The following is a 19,116-nucleotide window of genomic DNA, read 5'->3' on the forward strand; positions in this document are numbered from 1 at the left end:
GCAACAGGCGCGTCAGGTTCCGAGATCATGGCAGACGAAGCATGAGGCGTGGAAGAACTCAGCTGCAGATTGGGAGAATTCGAAGGTCATTAGGCATGCTATAATTCAGCAGTATTGCAGAGATTGCGCACCAAGTCTACGTTGCACAAAGTCAATACAATCAAGACATTTTCATGACTGTGTGGCAGCATGCTTAATTGTTTATGTTTATGTGTAGGTTTAAGTTTTAATGTTTAAATAAACGACACCAAACCACACACCACACCGCCCAACACCACATCCCCTTTATAATATCATAAAAACCCTCACCATACCACACCACAACAACCGTCAATGTCCCGGTTTATTATAACACCACATTAAACTCCTCACTCGCGCCCCCACTCCCACTCCTCCCATCCCCATTATAATCTTTGAAACGTTATAGATCCACCATCGAGGTCAACAACGTTATGCTGCTGGAGGGTCCGAAACTCTGCGATCAAACAATCCCTGTCTCTAACGGCTATATGACATGTCAGTGGAAAGACGTGAAGACATGGTCGTGTTGTACTCACTGGCGTAAGATATTGCACAGACCTTGTCTGAATGGAAGAGATTCTATCTCTTTCCGAATCGGGCCTTCGCGAAGGCGATAACATCGATAGGACGAGTGAAGTTGACAAATGTGTATTCGACATTGCATTTGTTGTTGAAGTCGATGCGGAGGTACATGGAGTCGTATCGACCGAAGGATGTTACATCCAGCATCACCACTGTGCTTGCTTCGTGGTTGATGACTTGTTCTGTGCGAACAAAGTGCCTCGATCGAACGTGGACTGCTGCCGCTGCATTCGCCCTCGGTGGGCCTGGCCCTCGCGAGGTGCAAAAAGACCTGTAATAGAACTCGTCAGCAATATTCAAGCATTGAAGGATGACGCATAGGCTGTGTGTGCTCACTGATGTGCCAAGATGATGAAGAAGAGGAATCGTGCTTTACCTGGCTGAGCGTAGTGGCCTTTCGACCACTATCAGGCAGAGAATAGACACCACCGGCTCGCTGAGTCTTGGGTGGTGGTACGGTCGTGACAACACCGAATGGAGCGCTGTTCGTCGGTGCTGGGTGGTATAGACGAACGGTTTCTGCGTTCCAACTTGACCCCCCTTGGATGGGGCCAAGGAGGTCCGCCACAATAGTACAATGGCGGCATTGCTCGCCGGCGAATGGGTGTTTACCCAAGGGGCGACAGGAACCTGGATGCTGGATTGATGGCGGACATCCAGGTTCCCATCTCTGGGCCTGGAAGTGTGTTAGCATACATACTAAGTAGAACAAACAAGACTCTGGAACTCACACTGGCCCATCCACTCGGCCATATATTTTGTCAAATCGACAAAAAGATAAGTATGTCGTAATTTGAATAAGGATGAAGCATAAACTTTTGAATTGGGTGAACAACCCTTCCCAGAGAGGCTCGCTGTGTCACAGTTAGTTCAGTAAGAGGAAGATCTGAGGTTGAGTTGATACTCACAAGGAGGATGCTAGTGAGTGACCCTGTGAGTCCTCACTAAGCGATCCAACTTCGGACCATCTCTGGTAGGGGTTATGCTCTGCAATCTTCTTTCTGCCAACTCGCTGCGCAGGGGCTGATGCAAGTAATATTATAGAAGAAGGGTGATATGAAGGAAGAAGAGTTTCAGAACGGGTGAAGGAAAATTTCGAACTTAAGTACACGAGGCAGCAAGAGCTCCACCAGCACAACAATCACAAACTCCACGCTAGCAGCCAATCGTGGCCTGTGGAAGGACTTGGCAACAGGAATGAGAAGGGCAGCGGGGGGGCAGGCAGGAGCCAGCAGGCTGGGTGGACCTTGCTTATGAATGGTGTGCACTGGAGGGACAGTGGTGGGCCAAGGAAAGACCTTCTTCTCTAGTAGGCGGTGCAGCAACAGCAGTAAGAGTAGCACAGGAACAGCAGCACTGAATAAAGCTTGAGAAGAGAGCTTGATTTGCCCTTGTAGTAGGCACTTAGCACTGTAGAGTTGTGCTTCCACATCGTTCTGGCTTGGTTTGTTGACAGTTCTGCTCTGAGAGCAGGTTGAATGGCCTTGCCCTCATCTACTTCTTGTCTGCCTCTTGTTTGGCCTTTGCTACCTCCTCTGACAACTCCTTGAACCGCTTTTTGGTCGGCCGAAAGTAGTCCATGCACATCTGGACTTGCTCCTCCGTCCAGCCGCCCCGTCTCCCACCATTGTGCTCGATGGAGAAGCTGATGGTGAGTGGGTGCTTGACTTTCGCCAGGTGCACCCACTTCACCCTCAGCTCCTCCATCTGCTCGGCAGACAAGTTGGAAGGCATTTTAATAGCTTTGAATGATTAGTAAGGTTCGCGGCGATTGAGTTAAGGGCTATTTACTTGCAGATTTGTATGAAGTTTGAGTTGCTAAAGAGAGGAAGAGTCGAACGTAGCCTTCCTGGGCTTTCTAGTGCTTTGGAGGGAGTGGTTGAGTTGAGGTAGAGTTAGGTAGAGAGAGATGAGAGGAAGAGTTGCAGAAAGGAATTGATCCGTGGGATTTAAGAACTGAAATTTGTTGTGCGGCTTGATAGTGACAGTGGAGCATCATATCAGAGTGCAGCCTCAGGTGCAAACCGCCTCCCTAATGCAAACAGTGAAACACGAGCTGCAGCATGCAATAACGTCTTGTGCACAGCTTGCTCTTCGTCTGCTTGTAAGAGATCTAAACGAGGCAAGAGGGAGTGTTTGAGAAGTCTGTTTTGATCGTCCACCTCGCACCAAGTGAACTTGCAAGTTGCAACGCCATTTGTGTTGATTCATCGAGACTTGATCCGATGCAAGAATCTTCGAGACCGTAGCATACGCCAACAACCCGCAGACTGAAGCACCGAGCGTTGATGAGCATGAAAGAGAAGGCATCACCACCATAACGTCTTCCGGAACGGGTGATGGTAGACCAACACCTCTTACCTTTCCCACCAACCGACAGCATGTCTGTAATTCCAAGGCTAGAAAGAGCTGTGTAGATCAAGAGAAGATAACGTGGGCGGTGACCAGCTTTATCCAGCAATATTGACTTTTCAGCTTGACCACTTGGACGATCCCCTTATCCTGCCCAGGACTGATGGAACTTGCGCAAGTAACCCGGCAGCAGTGGGGTCGGCGACTCTCAGTAGACTTTACGAGACTGATTTCGAACGACAAGATTACAGAAGACTGCCGAACAGCTGATACGACTGGAATGACACCTTAGACTATTACAACACGTCCTGACGGGAGGCTCGACTCCGCTGGTATGACAGCGACAGTAGACTGTCAGGTTTGGCAAAGGTCAACTTCTCTGGCGAGCAATTGAGCTCCTTGACAGTAAGTGCGTTTGACATTGTTCACAGCACCAACTTGGCAGTACTAACGAGAACAGTACAGGCGACCTCGACGCAGAAGCTAGAAGTCGATTCCAAGTTGGAGCTGATCAGACTTTACTGCACAGCTGAACGACGACGACGACGACGACAACCACGCATTCAGCTGACCAAGGGAGACCGAGGCGGCAGCGCTATGTTTTGTGCGACGGCGATGTGATCGGACGGGCAGGCTCTGTTGATCGACAACGATAGATCATCAAGAGACGGTACATGCGATCCTGCAGTATTGCGAACTGAAGGAACACTCATAAAGAGACAGTGCACTACCAATACTGGAAGGAAGATGTCTCGAGCACCAGAATCGACGAAACTGCTCTGACGATAAACGAGGATGCTGGACAGAAAGATCGAGGACAAGAACAGTCGCGCAAGAACTTCTTCACTCTCAGTCTCTTTTCTCGACAATGGTCATGAATCAGACCTGCGGCACCAGAGACGATCTCTCTTTGAAGTAGAATACCTCATTCGCGTTGTCTAGTACGGTCGGCAGACAAGGTCGAGCGACTGGTTGACTATGATGGTGGCATCAAGCAAGCACTATTGCTTTGAGTCTCACGAGTCTGCGATAGTCTGTCTCCCACAGCGGTTCCAGGATAGGATGGCGTGACATACCTGAGCGTGAGACGCTCTCCGCGTGTCAACACTCAGTAGCACTAGCATACTGTATATGATGATGCATGGAAGCCGAGCTGGCTTCAGACGCAAGCGCAGTCTCGCCTCCCACTGAGGTATGATGTTAACCTGGTAACAGGATATTGCACACTCATCGTCACACCACTCAGCAATTGGCGAAAATACCCTGCAATTCTTCTGCAAAAGCGCTCACCATACGAAGCTTAATTCAAAACGGCTTTCGTTAACGGACGGCATTATTGGACTTCAAGATCGAGGTACCTTGCAACGCTTTCGAGGCAGTTATGCGAGCCTCAGAGAAGTTCAGTGGCAGTAATGCAGACGCCATACGAAGTACAGCACCCGCTATGAGGATCGGACCGTATTCCTTGGATTCGTCCGCTGGTATGTTGACAGGTGACGTGTTGTGATGAACTCATTCCTGTTCGCCGCAAGACATCGACCATCAGGAACGTTCTATCACAAGTCGCGTCGTTAGGCAGATGAAACATTTCCTGAAAGAACTCACAGCAGCCAACACATGGAGCAGTATGTCTGCAAGTTCGCTTGGTCTTGAATGGGACCAACATCGAAGGTCTGACTTCAATTTGAAACATCACTGTCATCAGGATGCTGCCAGCTGGTGAGTCCACCTGCCAGAATTTGTCTGGAATTATTCCTTGTGTGCTACATACACTGTCTGACCAATGCGATTGGTGTGCTGAAAGGTTGAAAGTACTTGCGAGGTCGAGTTGGCCTTGCGAGCAGCATCAGGTCTCTCGACTAGATGTATCGGCACCAGTATTCATCGTGCCTGTAGGAGAGCTCGTGTTGACGACACCATCAAAATGAGACGCCTCCGTTGGCCATTAGTAGTGCTGTTGATTCGCGGTCTGGTGCGTTTCTGGTAGGACCGTCTCCTTTAAGGATGCTTTAGATTCAGATTCGGACGAGCGATAAAGAACGCAAGCAGGCGGTGCTGCGCAGCTTCGTGGCCGCACGTGGCATTGTGGATGGCATTGTGTGCATCGCTTCTGCTCTCGAGATGGGATGTCACAAAGACCTTGCATCACCCCTGATGATCACAAAGGATGTCGTCGTCCTACCTTGCAAGGCAATGACTTCAATCGACAGCAGCACGTGCCTGACGATGGCGCAAAGATTGGCCAGGCACATGTAGTCGCTCAGCATAGTTGAAGTCAAATCCTCCAGCATTGACCACGTCGCCATATGGTCATCAAACAGACCCTCGGATCATGGTCGTACCCAAAGGAAGTACAACGAGGGCAGTTACGTGAAGTTTGAGTGGTCAGCAAATTTCTGCAATTGAACTGCCAGGTACTTGAGGAGCTTTCTCGAGTAGAAAACGGTTCGAGACAAAGTAGTGGAACTCTGGGATTGTCCTCCCGGAATTTGAAGACAAAGCCTATTGGAGTACCGGCATTTGGTGAGCACCATGCCGAAAATGGGTCAAGCTTCGAAAGCTGGATCCATGGCTGTTGGACAGTGACGTTCAACGCCCAGACTCTGCCATCATAGTGGCTGGCTTGCTTGCTCTCCACAAGAGATACGCATGGGGTTGATGTGCCGTTGCCGTTGGCTCTTACATTCTTCACACATTCTCATCTTGAGTTTGGCTCTGGTCAGGTACATTCTCAACAGCTGGAGGAGAGTGGACGGACGCGTGGAATTTGGAGACCAAGTGCTGAAGCGATTGACTGACCGCCATTGACTAGTGGGCAGAGGTTGCTTCTGGCTTGGTAGGACGATCGTTTCCTGCGAGAAAACTCACCAATCCGGTCGTTTGGCTTGATCACGCCCCAACGTACCCTGGCTTCCGCTGAGCATGTACCAGACCGTTGAATGACTTGGGCTTCCGGATCGATACCCGCGCAGAGCTTGCGCTTTGGGAAGCGGGCTAATAACGTGCAGCATGAATCTCCCGTTGTGGCATCCCAAGTTTCAGAATGTGAACAGAGTCCGCACAATAGAACCTTGAAAGTTAAAGAGTTGACCCCGTCACCACATACACAGGCAGGATGGGAGGGGCAATCGCACAATGATTCGAGAGCATCGCATGGGCTACCACGAGCCACAACATCGATTGTGTCTTCCACTACCATAGAAAAAGAGGGTCTAAACCATGAACAGGATGAGGGTGACAGAGTAGAGCGAGCTGTTGAGTCGAGGCAAGTCGTTGAGGGTGGCCGTCGGAGTGAAATATTGCAAGCGCGACCAGTATCGTGGGAAGCTGCTAGTATAGCAGGCAATCGCACAGAAATTCCCGGCGGAAAGAGTGTCAAAAATCTAAGGGAAGGCACAACCCAACTTCCACTGCCAGTATTTTCCGCTGGACACGAAAGCCCCACAAATCCTGCTGCCGCACGTCAATATCAACTTCAACGACCTCCTCCTCTTTCTCCACGTCCAGGAAGTAGTGGTAGTACTGGTGGAATTCGCAGAATACAGTCTACAGGCCATACGTGGGCGCAGAAGTTTCATATTAGTGTTCCAACGAGAGCCATGAAGCTTTCCAACGGAAGCGAGCAAGATGAAGGATCTATTTTCGCCGCCGATTACGCAAACAAACTACAAAAATCTGCGTTCACAGGCAACGATGAACCCAACGCCCTCCCTCAAGAACGAAGTGGTGCAATGAGACAAGCTGTGCAAGAGAATAAGAGACCTGAGCGAAGCGTTAGTAGAGGCCGAACTCACATGGACAAGAGCATCGAAGCCACAGTCAAGAAGCCCGAAAGCAGTGGCCATGTGCGTAGTCGGAAAGCCAGTCATATGATGGGCTTGTTCGACTTTCGCAACGACTTAGCGAGGAAGGCCGACCACAGCCAGGAAATTGACAACAAATACGATACAGAATCTGTTGAGAGTCCCATTTCTCAATTATCAAAATGCACTCCTGGCAACGACTATTTCTCGAAACGATCCTCTAGAACAGACAGCACAGTGGGCTTCACCACGAAGTCACTGGATCTAGCAGATACGCCCTCCGAAGACGATATAGACCCTTCTCAGTTTCCTCTCGATAACGAACAAACTCCACAACCATCCTCCCTACTGTCAGCTCACTACGATGATACAAGGGCCGGAAGTCAAGGACGGCCAGACACTCTTCGTCATAAAGCCTCCACCCCAGGTGTCCCAGGCATCGATCATGCAGGTACCGTTTTCGACATTGCACAGTTGACAGACTCACACGATGAGGAAGGCGAGCGGATAGTCGACGCCTTGTACTTTCCACATGAAGGTAGAGCTGCTTATGAGCCTGATGAAGAGGACCACCACCATGTTGCCACCCCGCAATATCGACATGGTACTTTAGATCCGTCTACTGCTCAATCAACACAGCTTACCGAAAATGCATACCTTGAGTCTGAGGGACAACGAATTGATATCTCAGTTGAGTCAGATTTTGAGAAGACTGTGTTTCATGGCACTTTCGAATCGCCTGCTGAGGAAATTGGCCGTTCAGAAGAGGATGATGGAGACGAACAGACACCACGAGTTCGAGCAGTCAATGGTAGACCTACTGGTATCCTGTCAGCCCTGTCAGACTCTGCATCCAGCGATGAGCTTGCAGATGCAACTCAGTCTGAAGAGGCAGCCTCCACACCAGTTGCTCGTCCAACAATTTCCAGTCAGATAAAGGATCCTAAAGCTAGAGTCGGGTCAGTCGCCAAGCCAAAAACGGCTGTCACACTCAAACCTTACAAACATCAAGTTGGTGGCCATTCTACCATGTTTCGATTCTCAAGACGAGCGATTTGCAAGCAGCTCAATAACCGTGAAAACGAGTTTTATGAGCGCATTGAGCAATCACATCCAGACATGCTGAAGTTCCTGCCAAAGTATATCGGGGTGCTCAATGTCACCTTCCAGAAAAAGCCGAAAGAGGAAGAAATTGCTGGTAAGGATGACGGTGAAGAGCTTGTATCAAATGACATCACTCAGCCTGTCGACAAATCTGGCGACTTGCCCGCTAAGAACAAAGATAAGGATGCCCAGGCCAGTGGAAGCCCCCAGCCTCGAATTGTTAGTCATTCCCAGAAGATTGATGACGCGGCACAGGTCTTCCTTGACCAGAATCGACATCTTCTTGCCTCTGAATACTTTGGTTTACCTGAACGACCAAAGAGCGCCGATCCGAACCACTTCCGCATCCGAGGCTCAAACGGTACTTCCTCCCTTGGTGGCAATGCCGAGCGTTCTCTCAACGGTACAACTAGTCCTACACGTCCTAGCCTAGGACATACTACCAGTCATCCGTGGGGTATCTCTTCTCTCAACGACTCTTTGAAGCATAAGGTGCTCAAAGAAGTTTTCGGTGGAGTTCCTCAGATCAACCATGTCAATCGGCACAATCGGCATGCTCCTGCACATGCTCCCCACCCCAACTCGAACTCCTATCCTCTGCGAAAGGACCCAGAGGAAAGAAGACGGTCGAACCTGTCACTCGATACCTTCAGAAGCGGCGACATCAAGAAAGATCAAAGTTTGCAACAATCAGCTTTCCCTACCACTCACCTGTCTAGATCAGATCTTGCTATTCAGTCAGCTGTGGTGGAACCTGACAACAAACTTCTTGGCATACTAAGCGAGCCTCGACAGACATATTCTTCTTCGGTTGGAGATGTTAATCAGCATGACCTGAGTAGAATTCATACTCACAACAGTGCTGATACAGAACCTACTTCCAATGCTCGAATGGCTCCTCGAAGAAGACATTCTGGTATGGGTCTGCGAAGAAGACGCAAGTCTGTTAACGGAGGTGAAAAAGTCGACCTTGAGTACTTCGAAGACGACGCTCTCAGTGCTATGCGCGAGCCTGAGGTTTTCGCTATGGACGAAGACAACATCACGACACAAGAGCAGCCTTCCACATTGAAGTCCTCTGCTACTAGCACAAGCAACGAACACGATGTTGTTGTGGAAGGCCAAGACAGTGTCAGCACAAAGTTGACGGTCAAGAACAACGCGAATGGTGAAGAAACCGACACACGTGACACCATCGCAGAGCACCAGATTCCAGTCAATCCGAAGGAAGCACAGTGTGCACAGCCCGGTCAACGCAATGCCCTCTATATTCTTCTTGAGGATCTCACATCAGGAATGGGCAAACCTTGTGTCCTTGACCTGAAGATGGGCACACGCCAGTATGGTGTCGATGCCTCGGAGAAGAAACTCACGTCTCAACGCGAGAAGTGTGCTGGTACCACGTCTCGACAACTGGGCGTCAGAGTCTGCGGTATGCAAACTTGGAACAAGGCAACTCAAGAAGGTAAGCACGAAGACAAGTATTTTGGTCGTGCTCTTGAGGTAGGAAGACCATTTCGGACAACTTTGGTTCGGTTCCTCTATGACGGTATCAGCTACGACAGTGTCGCTCGACATATTCCAACCATTTTGCATAAGCTTGGCAAGTTAGAGAACATGGTTCGACGACTTCCAGGCTATCGGTTCTACGCCAGTAGTCTGCTCATATATTACGATGCCGAGCCCGAACTGTCTCGAGAGTTCCTGGAAGCACAGAAAAATGGTGTCGATTTGATGGCCAAGAAGAAGAAAGAAGACAAGATCTGGCCACCTCCCATTGAGATCAAGCTTGTTGACTTTGCAAATTGTGTCACAAGCGAAGACAAACTACCTGACGATATCAAGACTCCTCCTCATCATCCTGGTGATGTCGACCGAGGTTATTTGCGCGGTTTGAGATCACTCAAGCACTACTTTGAGAAGATCTTGAGGGATATCAAGAAGGGAGTTTATGGGAACGTGGCTCCTGCTGATCTCAAGGATCTAGTGGACGATGAGGGTGATTACGTGCCTGCTAAGGACGATGCAGAAGATGACGGTGAGATCTCAATTTGAGATCAATGAATGAGTGTACTTGCCAACAGGGTACACGACTTGTATTACTGTTTAGACTGCATGAATACCCGATTAGCGGGCGTTGTGGCGTAATTGAGATCACGGCTGAGGTACGGTCGTGCCCTCGTGATTAGAATGCACATTTAACCTGAATTGACTGTGTTTCCTATCTTTCAGCTGTCTGTAATATTGCGATGCGTATGTGAGGAAGCCACGAGACCTGTGCACCACTTGAGAATGAGGACAGCATGCACGTCAGAAGCACATCGGGATCGCGCTTTACTCTCATCTTCCACTTTGGATCACCAAGACAGACCCCCAAGTGCCCTCCATGCAATTTTATCAAGGTAGGCAACATATGTCGCAATCGTCCTAGCTCGCGAGAAATAGGTCTCCTACTCAATACCCTGCAACAAGCATCATATTCGTGTTCGCTAGGGGCAGCCAGATTATCGTTGACACCTATTCGCTGGTTGATTCAGGCTGACGCATATTTGTCGCTGCTCTCTTGACTGGTATTGATTGCCAGGCACGATTGCCTCAGCGTTGATGCTGTTGGTACTAGAGATCTCTTTCTTGGGGAGCTGTACCGTGGGACGTCCTTACTCGAAGGTGTGTGCTGATAACTTGTGCATGATACAGAACATCGATAGTCGTTCTCGTGCTGTAATTAGACCTCAACTTATGAGTGCCTAAGAGCCCCCTAATTCCTCGCTCCAACGATGACCATTCAAGAACATTTCCCCAACTATTCCGCATCACGTGTCTCCTTTTTCTGTCCTCCAAAATCTCTTCCCAGCCATGCTCCGTCACCTCCGTGGCCCGAGTTTCTACATTGCTACATAAGCAAGTTTCCTAGGATCTCCACTTCAATTTCACATGTTTCAATGAAACGCCAGCGGTATCGTTTCAGTGGTCTAGCGGTTATGATTTCTGTCTAACAAGACGCCTACGTGGTCGCTATATTACACAGAAGGTTCCAGGTTCGATTCCTGGCTGAAACATTTTTGTCGCTTGCTTCTTGGGTGCTTGTCCACGACGGAGGGAGATGTGGTGAGGTCTCTTGTTTTTTGACGTCTCACGGACTATCATCTGGAATTAAGTTTCCGTTGAAAAGAGAATTACACGAGGAGGTCGTTGCATTTGTGTATGCGCAATGGTTAGAGGCAGTGAAACAAAACTCGATCTGGCTATGAGTATACTGCATAATGTCCTTGGGCCTACTACAAAAAATAAGATAAAAAATACCTTTCATCCCTGATTTACAGGACGATTGACATAATTGCCGTCAGAGGAAGCAAGTCGCACTGTCCAAAGATATTGTCTCCATTGAGCCATTCGTGCTATATGCTCTGGGTCGCTGGACCCAGTGGTGCCAAAGGTGCCGTCCATGGACCAAGTACGCTGCCGTGGTTTGTCACTATACGCATTCTCCTCAGCCAAAGCGGCTTGATTAATTATATGCCTGCTGACTGCGATCTGCCGACGAATATCTGTCCCCCTCAGCAGAAGTCCGATCGGTATTCTTGCTTCGACATGTGTGATACCATCACCATCGAGGCCATACGCAACGTCAGCATGTTCCTGTCTCAGATATGAAGCATCTCGGGACGAATAGAGCGCATGCGCGATCTGTGGGCGACGTCCTTTCGCCCCCGGTATAGTCGTTTGCTTCACCATCAACGGTTCAAAACGTGGACCGTTGACGGCCGACGACCTATCGGCGAACTGCTCGATTGGCTCACGAAGATTCTGCCACGAGTAGAACTTATGCACGAACACTCGCATTTCCTTGCGAGCGGCAAGATCCAGTGGTAAACCAAGCCATCCCCCAGCGTGTTCCAGAAAGTATGTGTCGGAGATATCGTTTAGGTGTAGAACGCCTGGAGAACCTCGCTGGACTATATGTGAGTCGGCACTGTTTTCGAAAGATTCTACCACCTTTAGGTGAGGGAGACTGCGAATGAACCGGCAGTTTTGTGGATATCTACCACTCGGTTGGGCGTGGCTCAGGTAGAAAGTCGTAACGCAGGGTGTAAGACACTGCCACCTCTTTGGCAGCTCATCCATCAGCGGTGCTTCATGAGCATCGATGGGACCGGTAAACGAGCCGATGATGCGTGGTGATGCGAGACGGAGGAATGTCGCACAAGTCAGTAGGGGAGTCAGGTATGGCAGATGAGGAACACCAAGAATCCAAGGCTCTTCATAATAGGCATCTGTCTCAGTGTCGTCGCGTAGCTTGATCTCCAGATGCCAGGGCTCGTATACATATCCAAAGATTATGTCCAGTAGCTCTGCTGGTAGATTTAGGAGCTCCATGTTTTCGATGGTCGAGGCTATGTGGTGGGTTGGTGTTTGACACTCGTTTAGAAACAACTACTTTTGGTCAAACTATACAGCAAGCTCAATAACTGAATCCCAGGTTCATTACCAGCATAATCAGCTCACCTATTGACTCGCTCTCAATCGATCAAGGTTTCCTATCTCCACATCCTCATCGCAATTGAAGGAGGAGAATTCAGCGTCTTACAAAGCAGCTTAGCGACGTCGGTCTTGAAATTGAAATTCTTCATTCACGCTGCTCATGGTGCAAGCTGGACGCGGTGTTGTGGTTGACGAGACAGGCGGAGAACGAGGGGCTTGCTGACAGCTGGCGAGAGGCAGGTCAAGCGGCACTGCTGTTGAGGAAAAACATCATCGGCAAGCTCTCCTTCGCCTTGTGAGGTGTACTTTGCTAGCTAGCAAATCCGTTGTAAGTGCTGTGATTTTTTACTGCATATCATGCTACTATGTCAGCAGATTTGTCTTATTTGAGCCACGTAGCTGATCTGATTGACTTCCCGCGCGGTCAGCCATGCTCCATTGTTCTCCGAGTCTGGGGAAGCATGTCGTCTGAGTTATCGCGATGTGGGGTAAGGTTTATGTCTCATGAGCATGGTCAGACATCGTCACACGCGAAATCCCTGTTTCTACATAATGGCGCCTTACCTAGGTTGTATACCAGTAGCGGATGGAAAAATCTCAAAAATATACACTACACCTGGAGTCTTCAATGGTCATTTCGTCGTCGTCAAATGAGATGACGTGCTCGATCGAGCCGCGACATAAGTGATGCAGGATGGCACAATCAACTGGACAGGACAATCACAAGGACTTTTACTACGACAACCTGAGTGCCTTCGCCGGCGCAAGAACAAATCCATATGCAATCCAGGTAGCAACACAGATATGTAAAGACTTCAAAGTCTCGGTCAATGGCCAGCGTCGCCTAAACAAAGCTCTGAATGACCTGCCTTGTATCGATGCTGCAGATTCGAAGCTCTCATTTGCATGGTTGATGGATCATGTTATTCGCAATCCAAGAGTACATCAATATGGTTACGAACATCTCACAATCATAATCACACTTGCAGAGTGTTTCCATGAGACCTATGCGGCTGAGGTCTTTTACCATATGTCCAAGCAAGCCCTACCACGAGATCAGAATACTCCTCATATCTATCAGTGACTCGACCTGCTTCATTTCTGCAACGGCATACTTGCCAACGACGATTTTGGCCTCGTGGTGGAGAACTTCATACTACTCGACCCGTACAGTGTCGCCTCTGGCAGCAAATTCTCCGCAGACCGTTGTCTTGTTCCGCCAGAATCTATGGCAGCAGCTCTCCTTGCTCTGTCAGAGTTAACATGCGGTAAGCGCGAGTCTTTGACACTCCGTGGTGGAGGGGCAGTCGGTTGGATTGCAGCACTCAGCGAGCTATTCTTCGGCCTAGCGGTAAGACTCGCGTCCAAGGATGGAAACCACCTGTACGGGCTGGAGAGTGGTGCCAGGCTTCACCTCATATACACAGAAAAGCCAGAACTTATCCTCGACCACAGTACGATGCCGCAATTGGCAAAAGAGGTCACAACTGCCAATCTTTCCTCACTCTCGCGACAGATAAATTTTATACCTTTCGGTGGCCGTGTGACCTGGCGAACACTTCTTCCTCAAGTTTTCGGGCATGATTTTCACGTCTTGGAACATGAACACTCCAAAGTCATGTACACAGCCATCGGAAGCGCCTTTAGAGCTATCGAGGATGCCAAGGACAACTCATCAATCAGTGTGAAACAAGGCCCTCACGCGTCTCTAGCGAGTCATGCGCCATATGTCAGTGCCGTACTATTGATTGAGACGCTCACCTCCCGCCTTTATGGTCTGCAGCGTGGTGCAGCGAGGATGGAAAGACAGCTCAAGCTTACTCCACAGGAGGCCGCGAAGCTGCACCTCGAGCAGTTGCGTCTCCTGGCTGATCAATGTCCATGCATCTCTTATCATGAAGAAACTGCTGGTCAATGCGGTCGCATATTAACGAGGCCTAAAGATGTCAATGATATCGAGCCTGGCTACTGTCTCCCGTCTATTGTCACCACAATCATCACCATCGTTCTGCTCCTTTCCCGCATTGTGCTAGAACAACCAATCAACCCAAGCAAAGAGGGTGTCCAGCTTCTCTACAAGCTTCGAAGCACTCGATTCTCCACCTCGCTCAGTCACGACACAACGTCTTCAAGCCCGAACAACATCGCGGCATACTACGACAACATCTTTACTGCCCCTACAGGTCTGATCTGCCGCATGGCAGTGAAGCTTTTTGCTGGTGGTCATTTACCTCCCTTGGGCAGCGATCTCCTGCCTACTGAAAGTGTAGCAATAGCTCACGAAGGGATTTGTGCCTACGCCGCCGAGCTTTGCAACGGAAAAGGGTCGCGCAAGGACTACCATGGCATGGTAATGGTTGTGAATGGTGGTCTTGCGATCAGGCAGAAGTCGTACTGTCTAGCTGTTTGGAGTGCTGCAAAGCCGGGCGGCAGAGAAGGCTGGCAGTGGGAGGACATAAAGTTGAGCCATTTATATGAAACAGGTGGTGGAAGACTATGGATGAAATAGGATGCCAATTGGTAGACAATCCATGTTTTCCAATAGAACATTCTTAGTAGGCTATGTGGCAGGGCAAGTGTTGCCGTCATTAATATTGGCAAATTGGGATCGTCATAACATTGCTCGCTGCACTGTCATTCAGCCGGCTTCACGGTGCATGCTGCTCTATTTGCAGCATGCAATCCGCAGCCTATCAATGCCGCACCTCAATTTGGCCGGTCGAATGTGGCAGTCTCAGCCTTAGAATCTAGATACTTTTCACAACGTCTTTCCCACAACCGGATCTGTCTACAACATGCCATCAGCGATCAAACTCATATGAGCTGCTTGCATTGCACCTTGCAAAGTAGCGGACCTGCGCAGCATAATCGAATGCTTTAGTCCGAGCATACAGCTATACGTTGTCACCGACAATTTTGAACGTAAAAGGGAAACCGACTCTGTCCTTCGTGACAATGTCTGATTCCCAAGACAATAGTTATCGCTACGAGTCTATAACTATCAGCGGCGAAGCACGGGCACATCTTGGCGATGTATACCCGTCACACCCTGTGATTAGAGATGGCGACAGCCATAATTACCCCAGAACGGATGTCCGTGGTGGTTTCGTGATTCAGGGGAACAACTATGGCACCATGCAGTTGCCTCAACCCGAATATGACAAGCCGCTACCCGCACGAGGTATGATTCTGTGAAAATCTACGATATACAGGTTGTGACCAGAGTAAGTGTTAGAGTGGCTTAAGCCACCTCCACGCAGTGCGCCAGAGTCATTTCTTCGAAGTCGGGGCACAAATGAGTGGTTCTTGAAAGGCACAACGTTCAGAGACTGGATTCACTCACCATCATCTGCACTTCATTTACACGGGCCAGGTAAGGTGTACCACCAGTAAGTTGCTTTCCAATGCTAACGGCATGATAGTCGGCTGTGGCAAGACTGTGATCAGGTTGGCAAACAAGCTCCAATGTCCCGAACGTGGCAAGTTCCTGACGAGTGCTTAGCTTTGCAGTGCTCGAAAAGTTGAGCAAGCTCAATTCGCGAAGCACCACATTATTTTTCTTTTTCTCGGCGAATGACCCCGGTCGTCAAAATCATCAGTCAATGATCAGAGCACTATTGTCTCAATTGTACCAGAGCTCAGGCATTCCGCAGTCTTTGCTAGAACTTTATAAGCGGTACTCGTCTCAGTCCGATTGTGGTCCATCCATTACTGCAGAACTGAGCAATATTTTTGTGGAGTTTCTGATGAGTGAGATGTCCTATCTCAGGAGGGATAGGCTCTACTAACAGCCATAGATCTGAAAGAGCCCCTGTACCTTGTGCTAGATGGCTTGGATGAGGTCGGATATGGTCCTCAACGAGCGGAAGTTGTGCAACTAACTCAGCAGCTTGTCGCTCTGCGTCAGCCTCAACTGCATATCTTCCTCACTAGCCGTAGCGAGGCAGACATCTTGGGCTACTTCGAGGAGTCTGAAGGTTGGATATCCTTACCTGCTGACCACTATAAGATCTCTGGGGACATAAAAATTTATGTCGAACAAGAGCTTTGCAGATATCCGGACCTCAAACGACTTCCCTCCAACACGAAAGAAATGATTCGCAAGCGCTTGTGTCGACGTGACAACATTATGTAAGAGTATCTCTATCTAGCTGTTGTTGTTTTGTGTCTGATCTGCATGCTTCGGTGTGTCGAGGCGAAAAGCATCGATTGGCAGGCAAGTGGACTCTTCCAGCTAATACTTAACAGGTTTCAGTGGACTGTCTTACAGCTGGACCGCATCAAATTCATGCGTGGAATCACCAGTCGAAAAGTGCAGAATTTGCTGCATGACCTGCCAGCAAGCTTGGACGAGACGTATACAAAGATCCTGCAGAGTATTCCCCAAGAAGATCGTTCACATGCTTTGATGACCCTCAAGTGTTTGATTCTAGCTAGAAGGCCATTGAAAGCAGAAGAACTGCAAGATCTTGTGAACTTCTCAACAAAGACAGATCGGCCTCATGATCACTATGAGTCACTCGGACTCATGGACATCTTTTGTCTTCTACCAAGCATGATACTTCTCGATCCCTGGCCTAGGTCCGGTATACTGGAAGAATTGCCTAAAGGGCAGCACACTGTGTTACTCGGTCACTTTTCTGTACAAGAATTTCTTACTGGGAACAACATCAGACGCTCAAGTGTGCCACACTTTTTAATCGAACCAGGGGATTCTCATAAACAACTATCTTTGATCTGTATCCGCTATCTCATGGCCAATAACACCTTGGAAAAACGAAACCAAAGATATCGTCTTAGAGAGTATGCTTGGGAGTATTGGAGTGATCATGCGATATTGAAGGAGATCAATTCCACGTATGACGAGGTTATTGCAGCACGTCTCTTGTTCTCCAAAGTTTCTTATTACTCTTTGCTCGAGAGTATCCCAGTGGCAATCCTACAGGACTTCTCTACGGACGAATTGCGTCTCGTGCAACGATCTCTCCAAAAGCCATATTTTCGCAGAGGCTTCATCAACTATCCAGGTTGCTCTTTTCCGTTACCAATAGACGATGTAGTCGTGCAGGATCTACTGCTGAAGAACCGCCTGCAACAGCTGTTGGCATCGGATGGTGTATCGTCTTCGACAATGGAGACTTGTTCATCAATTGAAGTTCAGCGTACCATCCTTGCCCCACTGAAAACAGCACGAAATTCGTATGAAACGTGGTCAACCGTGCCCATATTGGTCGATAGTACAAAGGGCATCTCGGATAACTTGGACTTTCGTGTTACATGGGAATTCCAAGAGCCTGTCAGGATGATCTTCACCATTACCGATGCGGAGTTGTCTCACGTCCACGAGATAGACCACCAAAGTGTTATGCGAATCAACTCTGTTCCAATCAAGGTTTCTCCCATACTCTTGCGATATCTGCATCAGCAAGCACGTTCTGGTGCCAGATACTTGTGGGCCGACGAGATATGCCTGCCACTTTCGCGCCGGCTAGAGGTGACAGCATCACAATCGACAATAGGTAGACTGCAGGATATACACGATCCCATCCTTGATGCTACATCCCCTCACCAAATCGATGAACGTCATATCAGAAATTCGATATCAAGAGCCGCCATTATTACGCTGCTATGTGGTGAGCTGTCCTGCAATCTATCAGCATACAAGGCTGCCTGCTATTCACTCAGCTCTAGAGGTTCAGCAGCCGACAAAGACTATGACACAGAATCCGCTTGGCTGGCCAAAACTCTCCAACTACACGGTTTCGAGGTTGCAGAGTACGTCTTCCTATGCAGAACGATTTTACACCGCCTTGCCACGTTCTCTGAGGCGCTAGCGGAATTTTCGAGAGACCATATGGTAATGGAGCTTGGTAGTAGTGTCTGGGTCTTCTACGATTCGTTTGTTCGGATCTGCGATGTTCTTAATTTTTTGCAGTCGGACTGGGCTGAGGGTGCACCCCATCATGCCCTTGTCTCTCGCGCTCTCGGTCGTCCTTCTTGTGCTTGATTTGAGTATGAGCATATATGTATGGAGGGAAGATACGATACATGTTACAGAGTCGTTGATGCTCATTCAGTGTTGGAAACATGATTTGCAATGCTGGAAAAACAGTCCAGGCCCACATCGCTATGCTTTGCACTTATGAAGACACAGGTCAAAGAGTGAAGGAGAAATGCCAGTACTAGGAGTGCTAGATGCTCAGGCTGCTGGTTCCACTAGCAAATACAACTGCACATACAAGACCTGAAATTTGTGCCCAAGTCTCGGCGATGAAGTGGTCGGTTTTTGCAACAAAATCGTTGCATTGCGTTCCTTTTGACAAGCACTTTCTGTTGACTTTGTGCTTAGTTGCGGCACATAAGATCGCTGTATCTATATGGTGCTAGATATTATACAGAGATAGTATAGTCGTAGATCTGTTATCGCATCTCGGGTGACAGTATGAGAGAGCCAACAGGTGTTTTCTCATCGATAGCTTTGTGCACATCTTGCACAATCGTTCCATCGCGATTGTATCGATTCTCTGTCGTGACAGAGATAATCATACGCCGATCTGCGGATGGAATTTTGTATCAAGTTTCAGCAATCAGCGAAGTGGTAACAGAATTAGTCCTGGGGATGACTATTGTTTGACGAGAACTGTCCGCGCCTCCATGCCAAGACTTAGGAACCTGGCGACCTCCGTGTTTACCTACCAACCCTTATCTTCGAATCCGTCGACGGGTTCCAGCGATACACTGCTAGATCGTCCTTGGTGCATTATCGAAGAGC

General features: G+C 48.9%; 4 protein-coding genes and 1 non-coding gene across 5 annotated transcripts; 4 read left to right on the forward strand and 1 right to left on the reverse strand.

The window, feature by feature from the left end:
• Positions 1-2,097: 2,097 nt before the first annotated feature.
• LTR64_008667 (uncharacterized protein) lies at positions 2,098-2,337 on the reverse strand (the record flags this gene model as incomplete). The annotated part of the gene is made up of 1 exon (XM_064902978.1): positions 2,098-2,337. The coding sequence occupies one exon, from the start codon at positions 2,335-2,337 to the stop codon at positions 2,098-2,100; it is 240 nt and encodes a 79-aa protein (XP_064750630.1).
• A 4,217-nt stretch (positions 2,338-6,554) lies between these two features.
• Positions 6,555-9,917, forward strand: KCS1 (inositol polyphosphate kinase kcs1; the record flags this gene model as incomplete). Its single annotated transcript, XM_064902979.1, has 2 exons — positions 6,555-9,327; positions 9,370-9,917. The coding sequence occupies 2 exons, from the start codon at positions 6,555-6,557 to the stop codon at positions 9,915-9,917; spliced, it is 3,321 nt and encodes a 1,106-aa protein (XP_064750631.1).
• Positions 9,918-10,823: 906 nt separating this feature from the next.
• On the forward strand, positions 10,824-10,921 carry LTR64_008669. The gene has a single exon. It is a non-coding gene; the product is annotated as a tRNA-Val (tRNA).
• Positions 10,922-13,572: 2,651 nt separating this feature from the next.
• LTR64_008670 (uncharacterized protein) lies at positions 13,573-14,853 on the forward strand (the record flags this gene model as incomplete). Its single annotated transcript, XM_064902980.1, has 1 exon — positions 13,573-14,853. One exon carries the CDS (start codon positions 13,573-13,575, stop codon positions 14,851-14,853), a length of 1,281 nt encoding a protein of 426 aa, XP_064750632.1.
• A 446-nt stretch (positions 14,854-15,299) lies between these two features.
• On the forward strand, positions 15,300-18,351 carry LTR64_008671 (uncharacterized protein; the record flags this gene model as incomplete). Its single annotated transcript, XM_064902981.1, has 4 exons — positions 15,300-15,525; positions 15,855-16,094; positions 16,142-16,475; positions 16,593-18,351. The coding sequence occupies 4 exons, from the start codon at positions 15,300-15,302 to the stop codon at positions 18,349-18,351; spliced, it is 2,559 nt and encodes an 852-aa protein (XP_064750633.1).
• Positions 18,352-19,116: the final 765 nt, after the last annotated feature.

The sequence above is a fragment of the Lithohypha guttulata genome (genome assembly GCF_036872675.1).
Source record: "Lithohypha guttulata strain CCFEE 5908 chromosome Unknown scaffold_11, whole genome shotgun sequence".
NCBI lineage: Eukaryota > Fungi > Ascomycota > Eurotiomycetes > Chaetothyriales > Trichomeriaceae > Lithohypha > Lithohypha guttulata.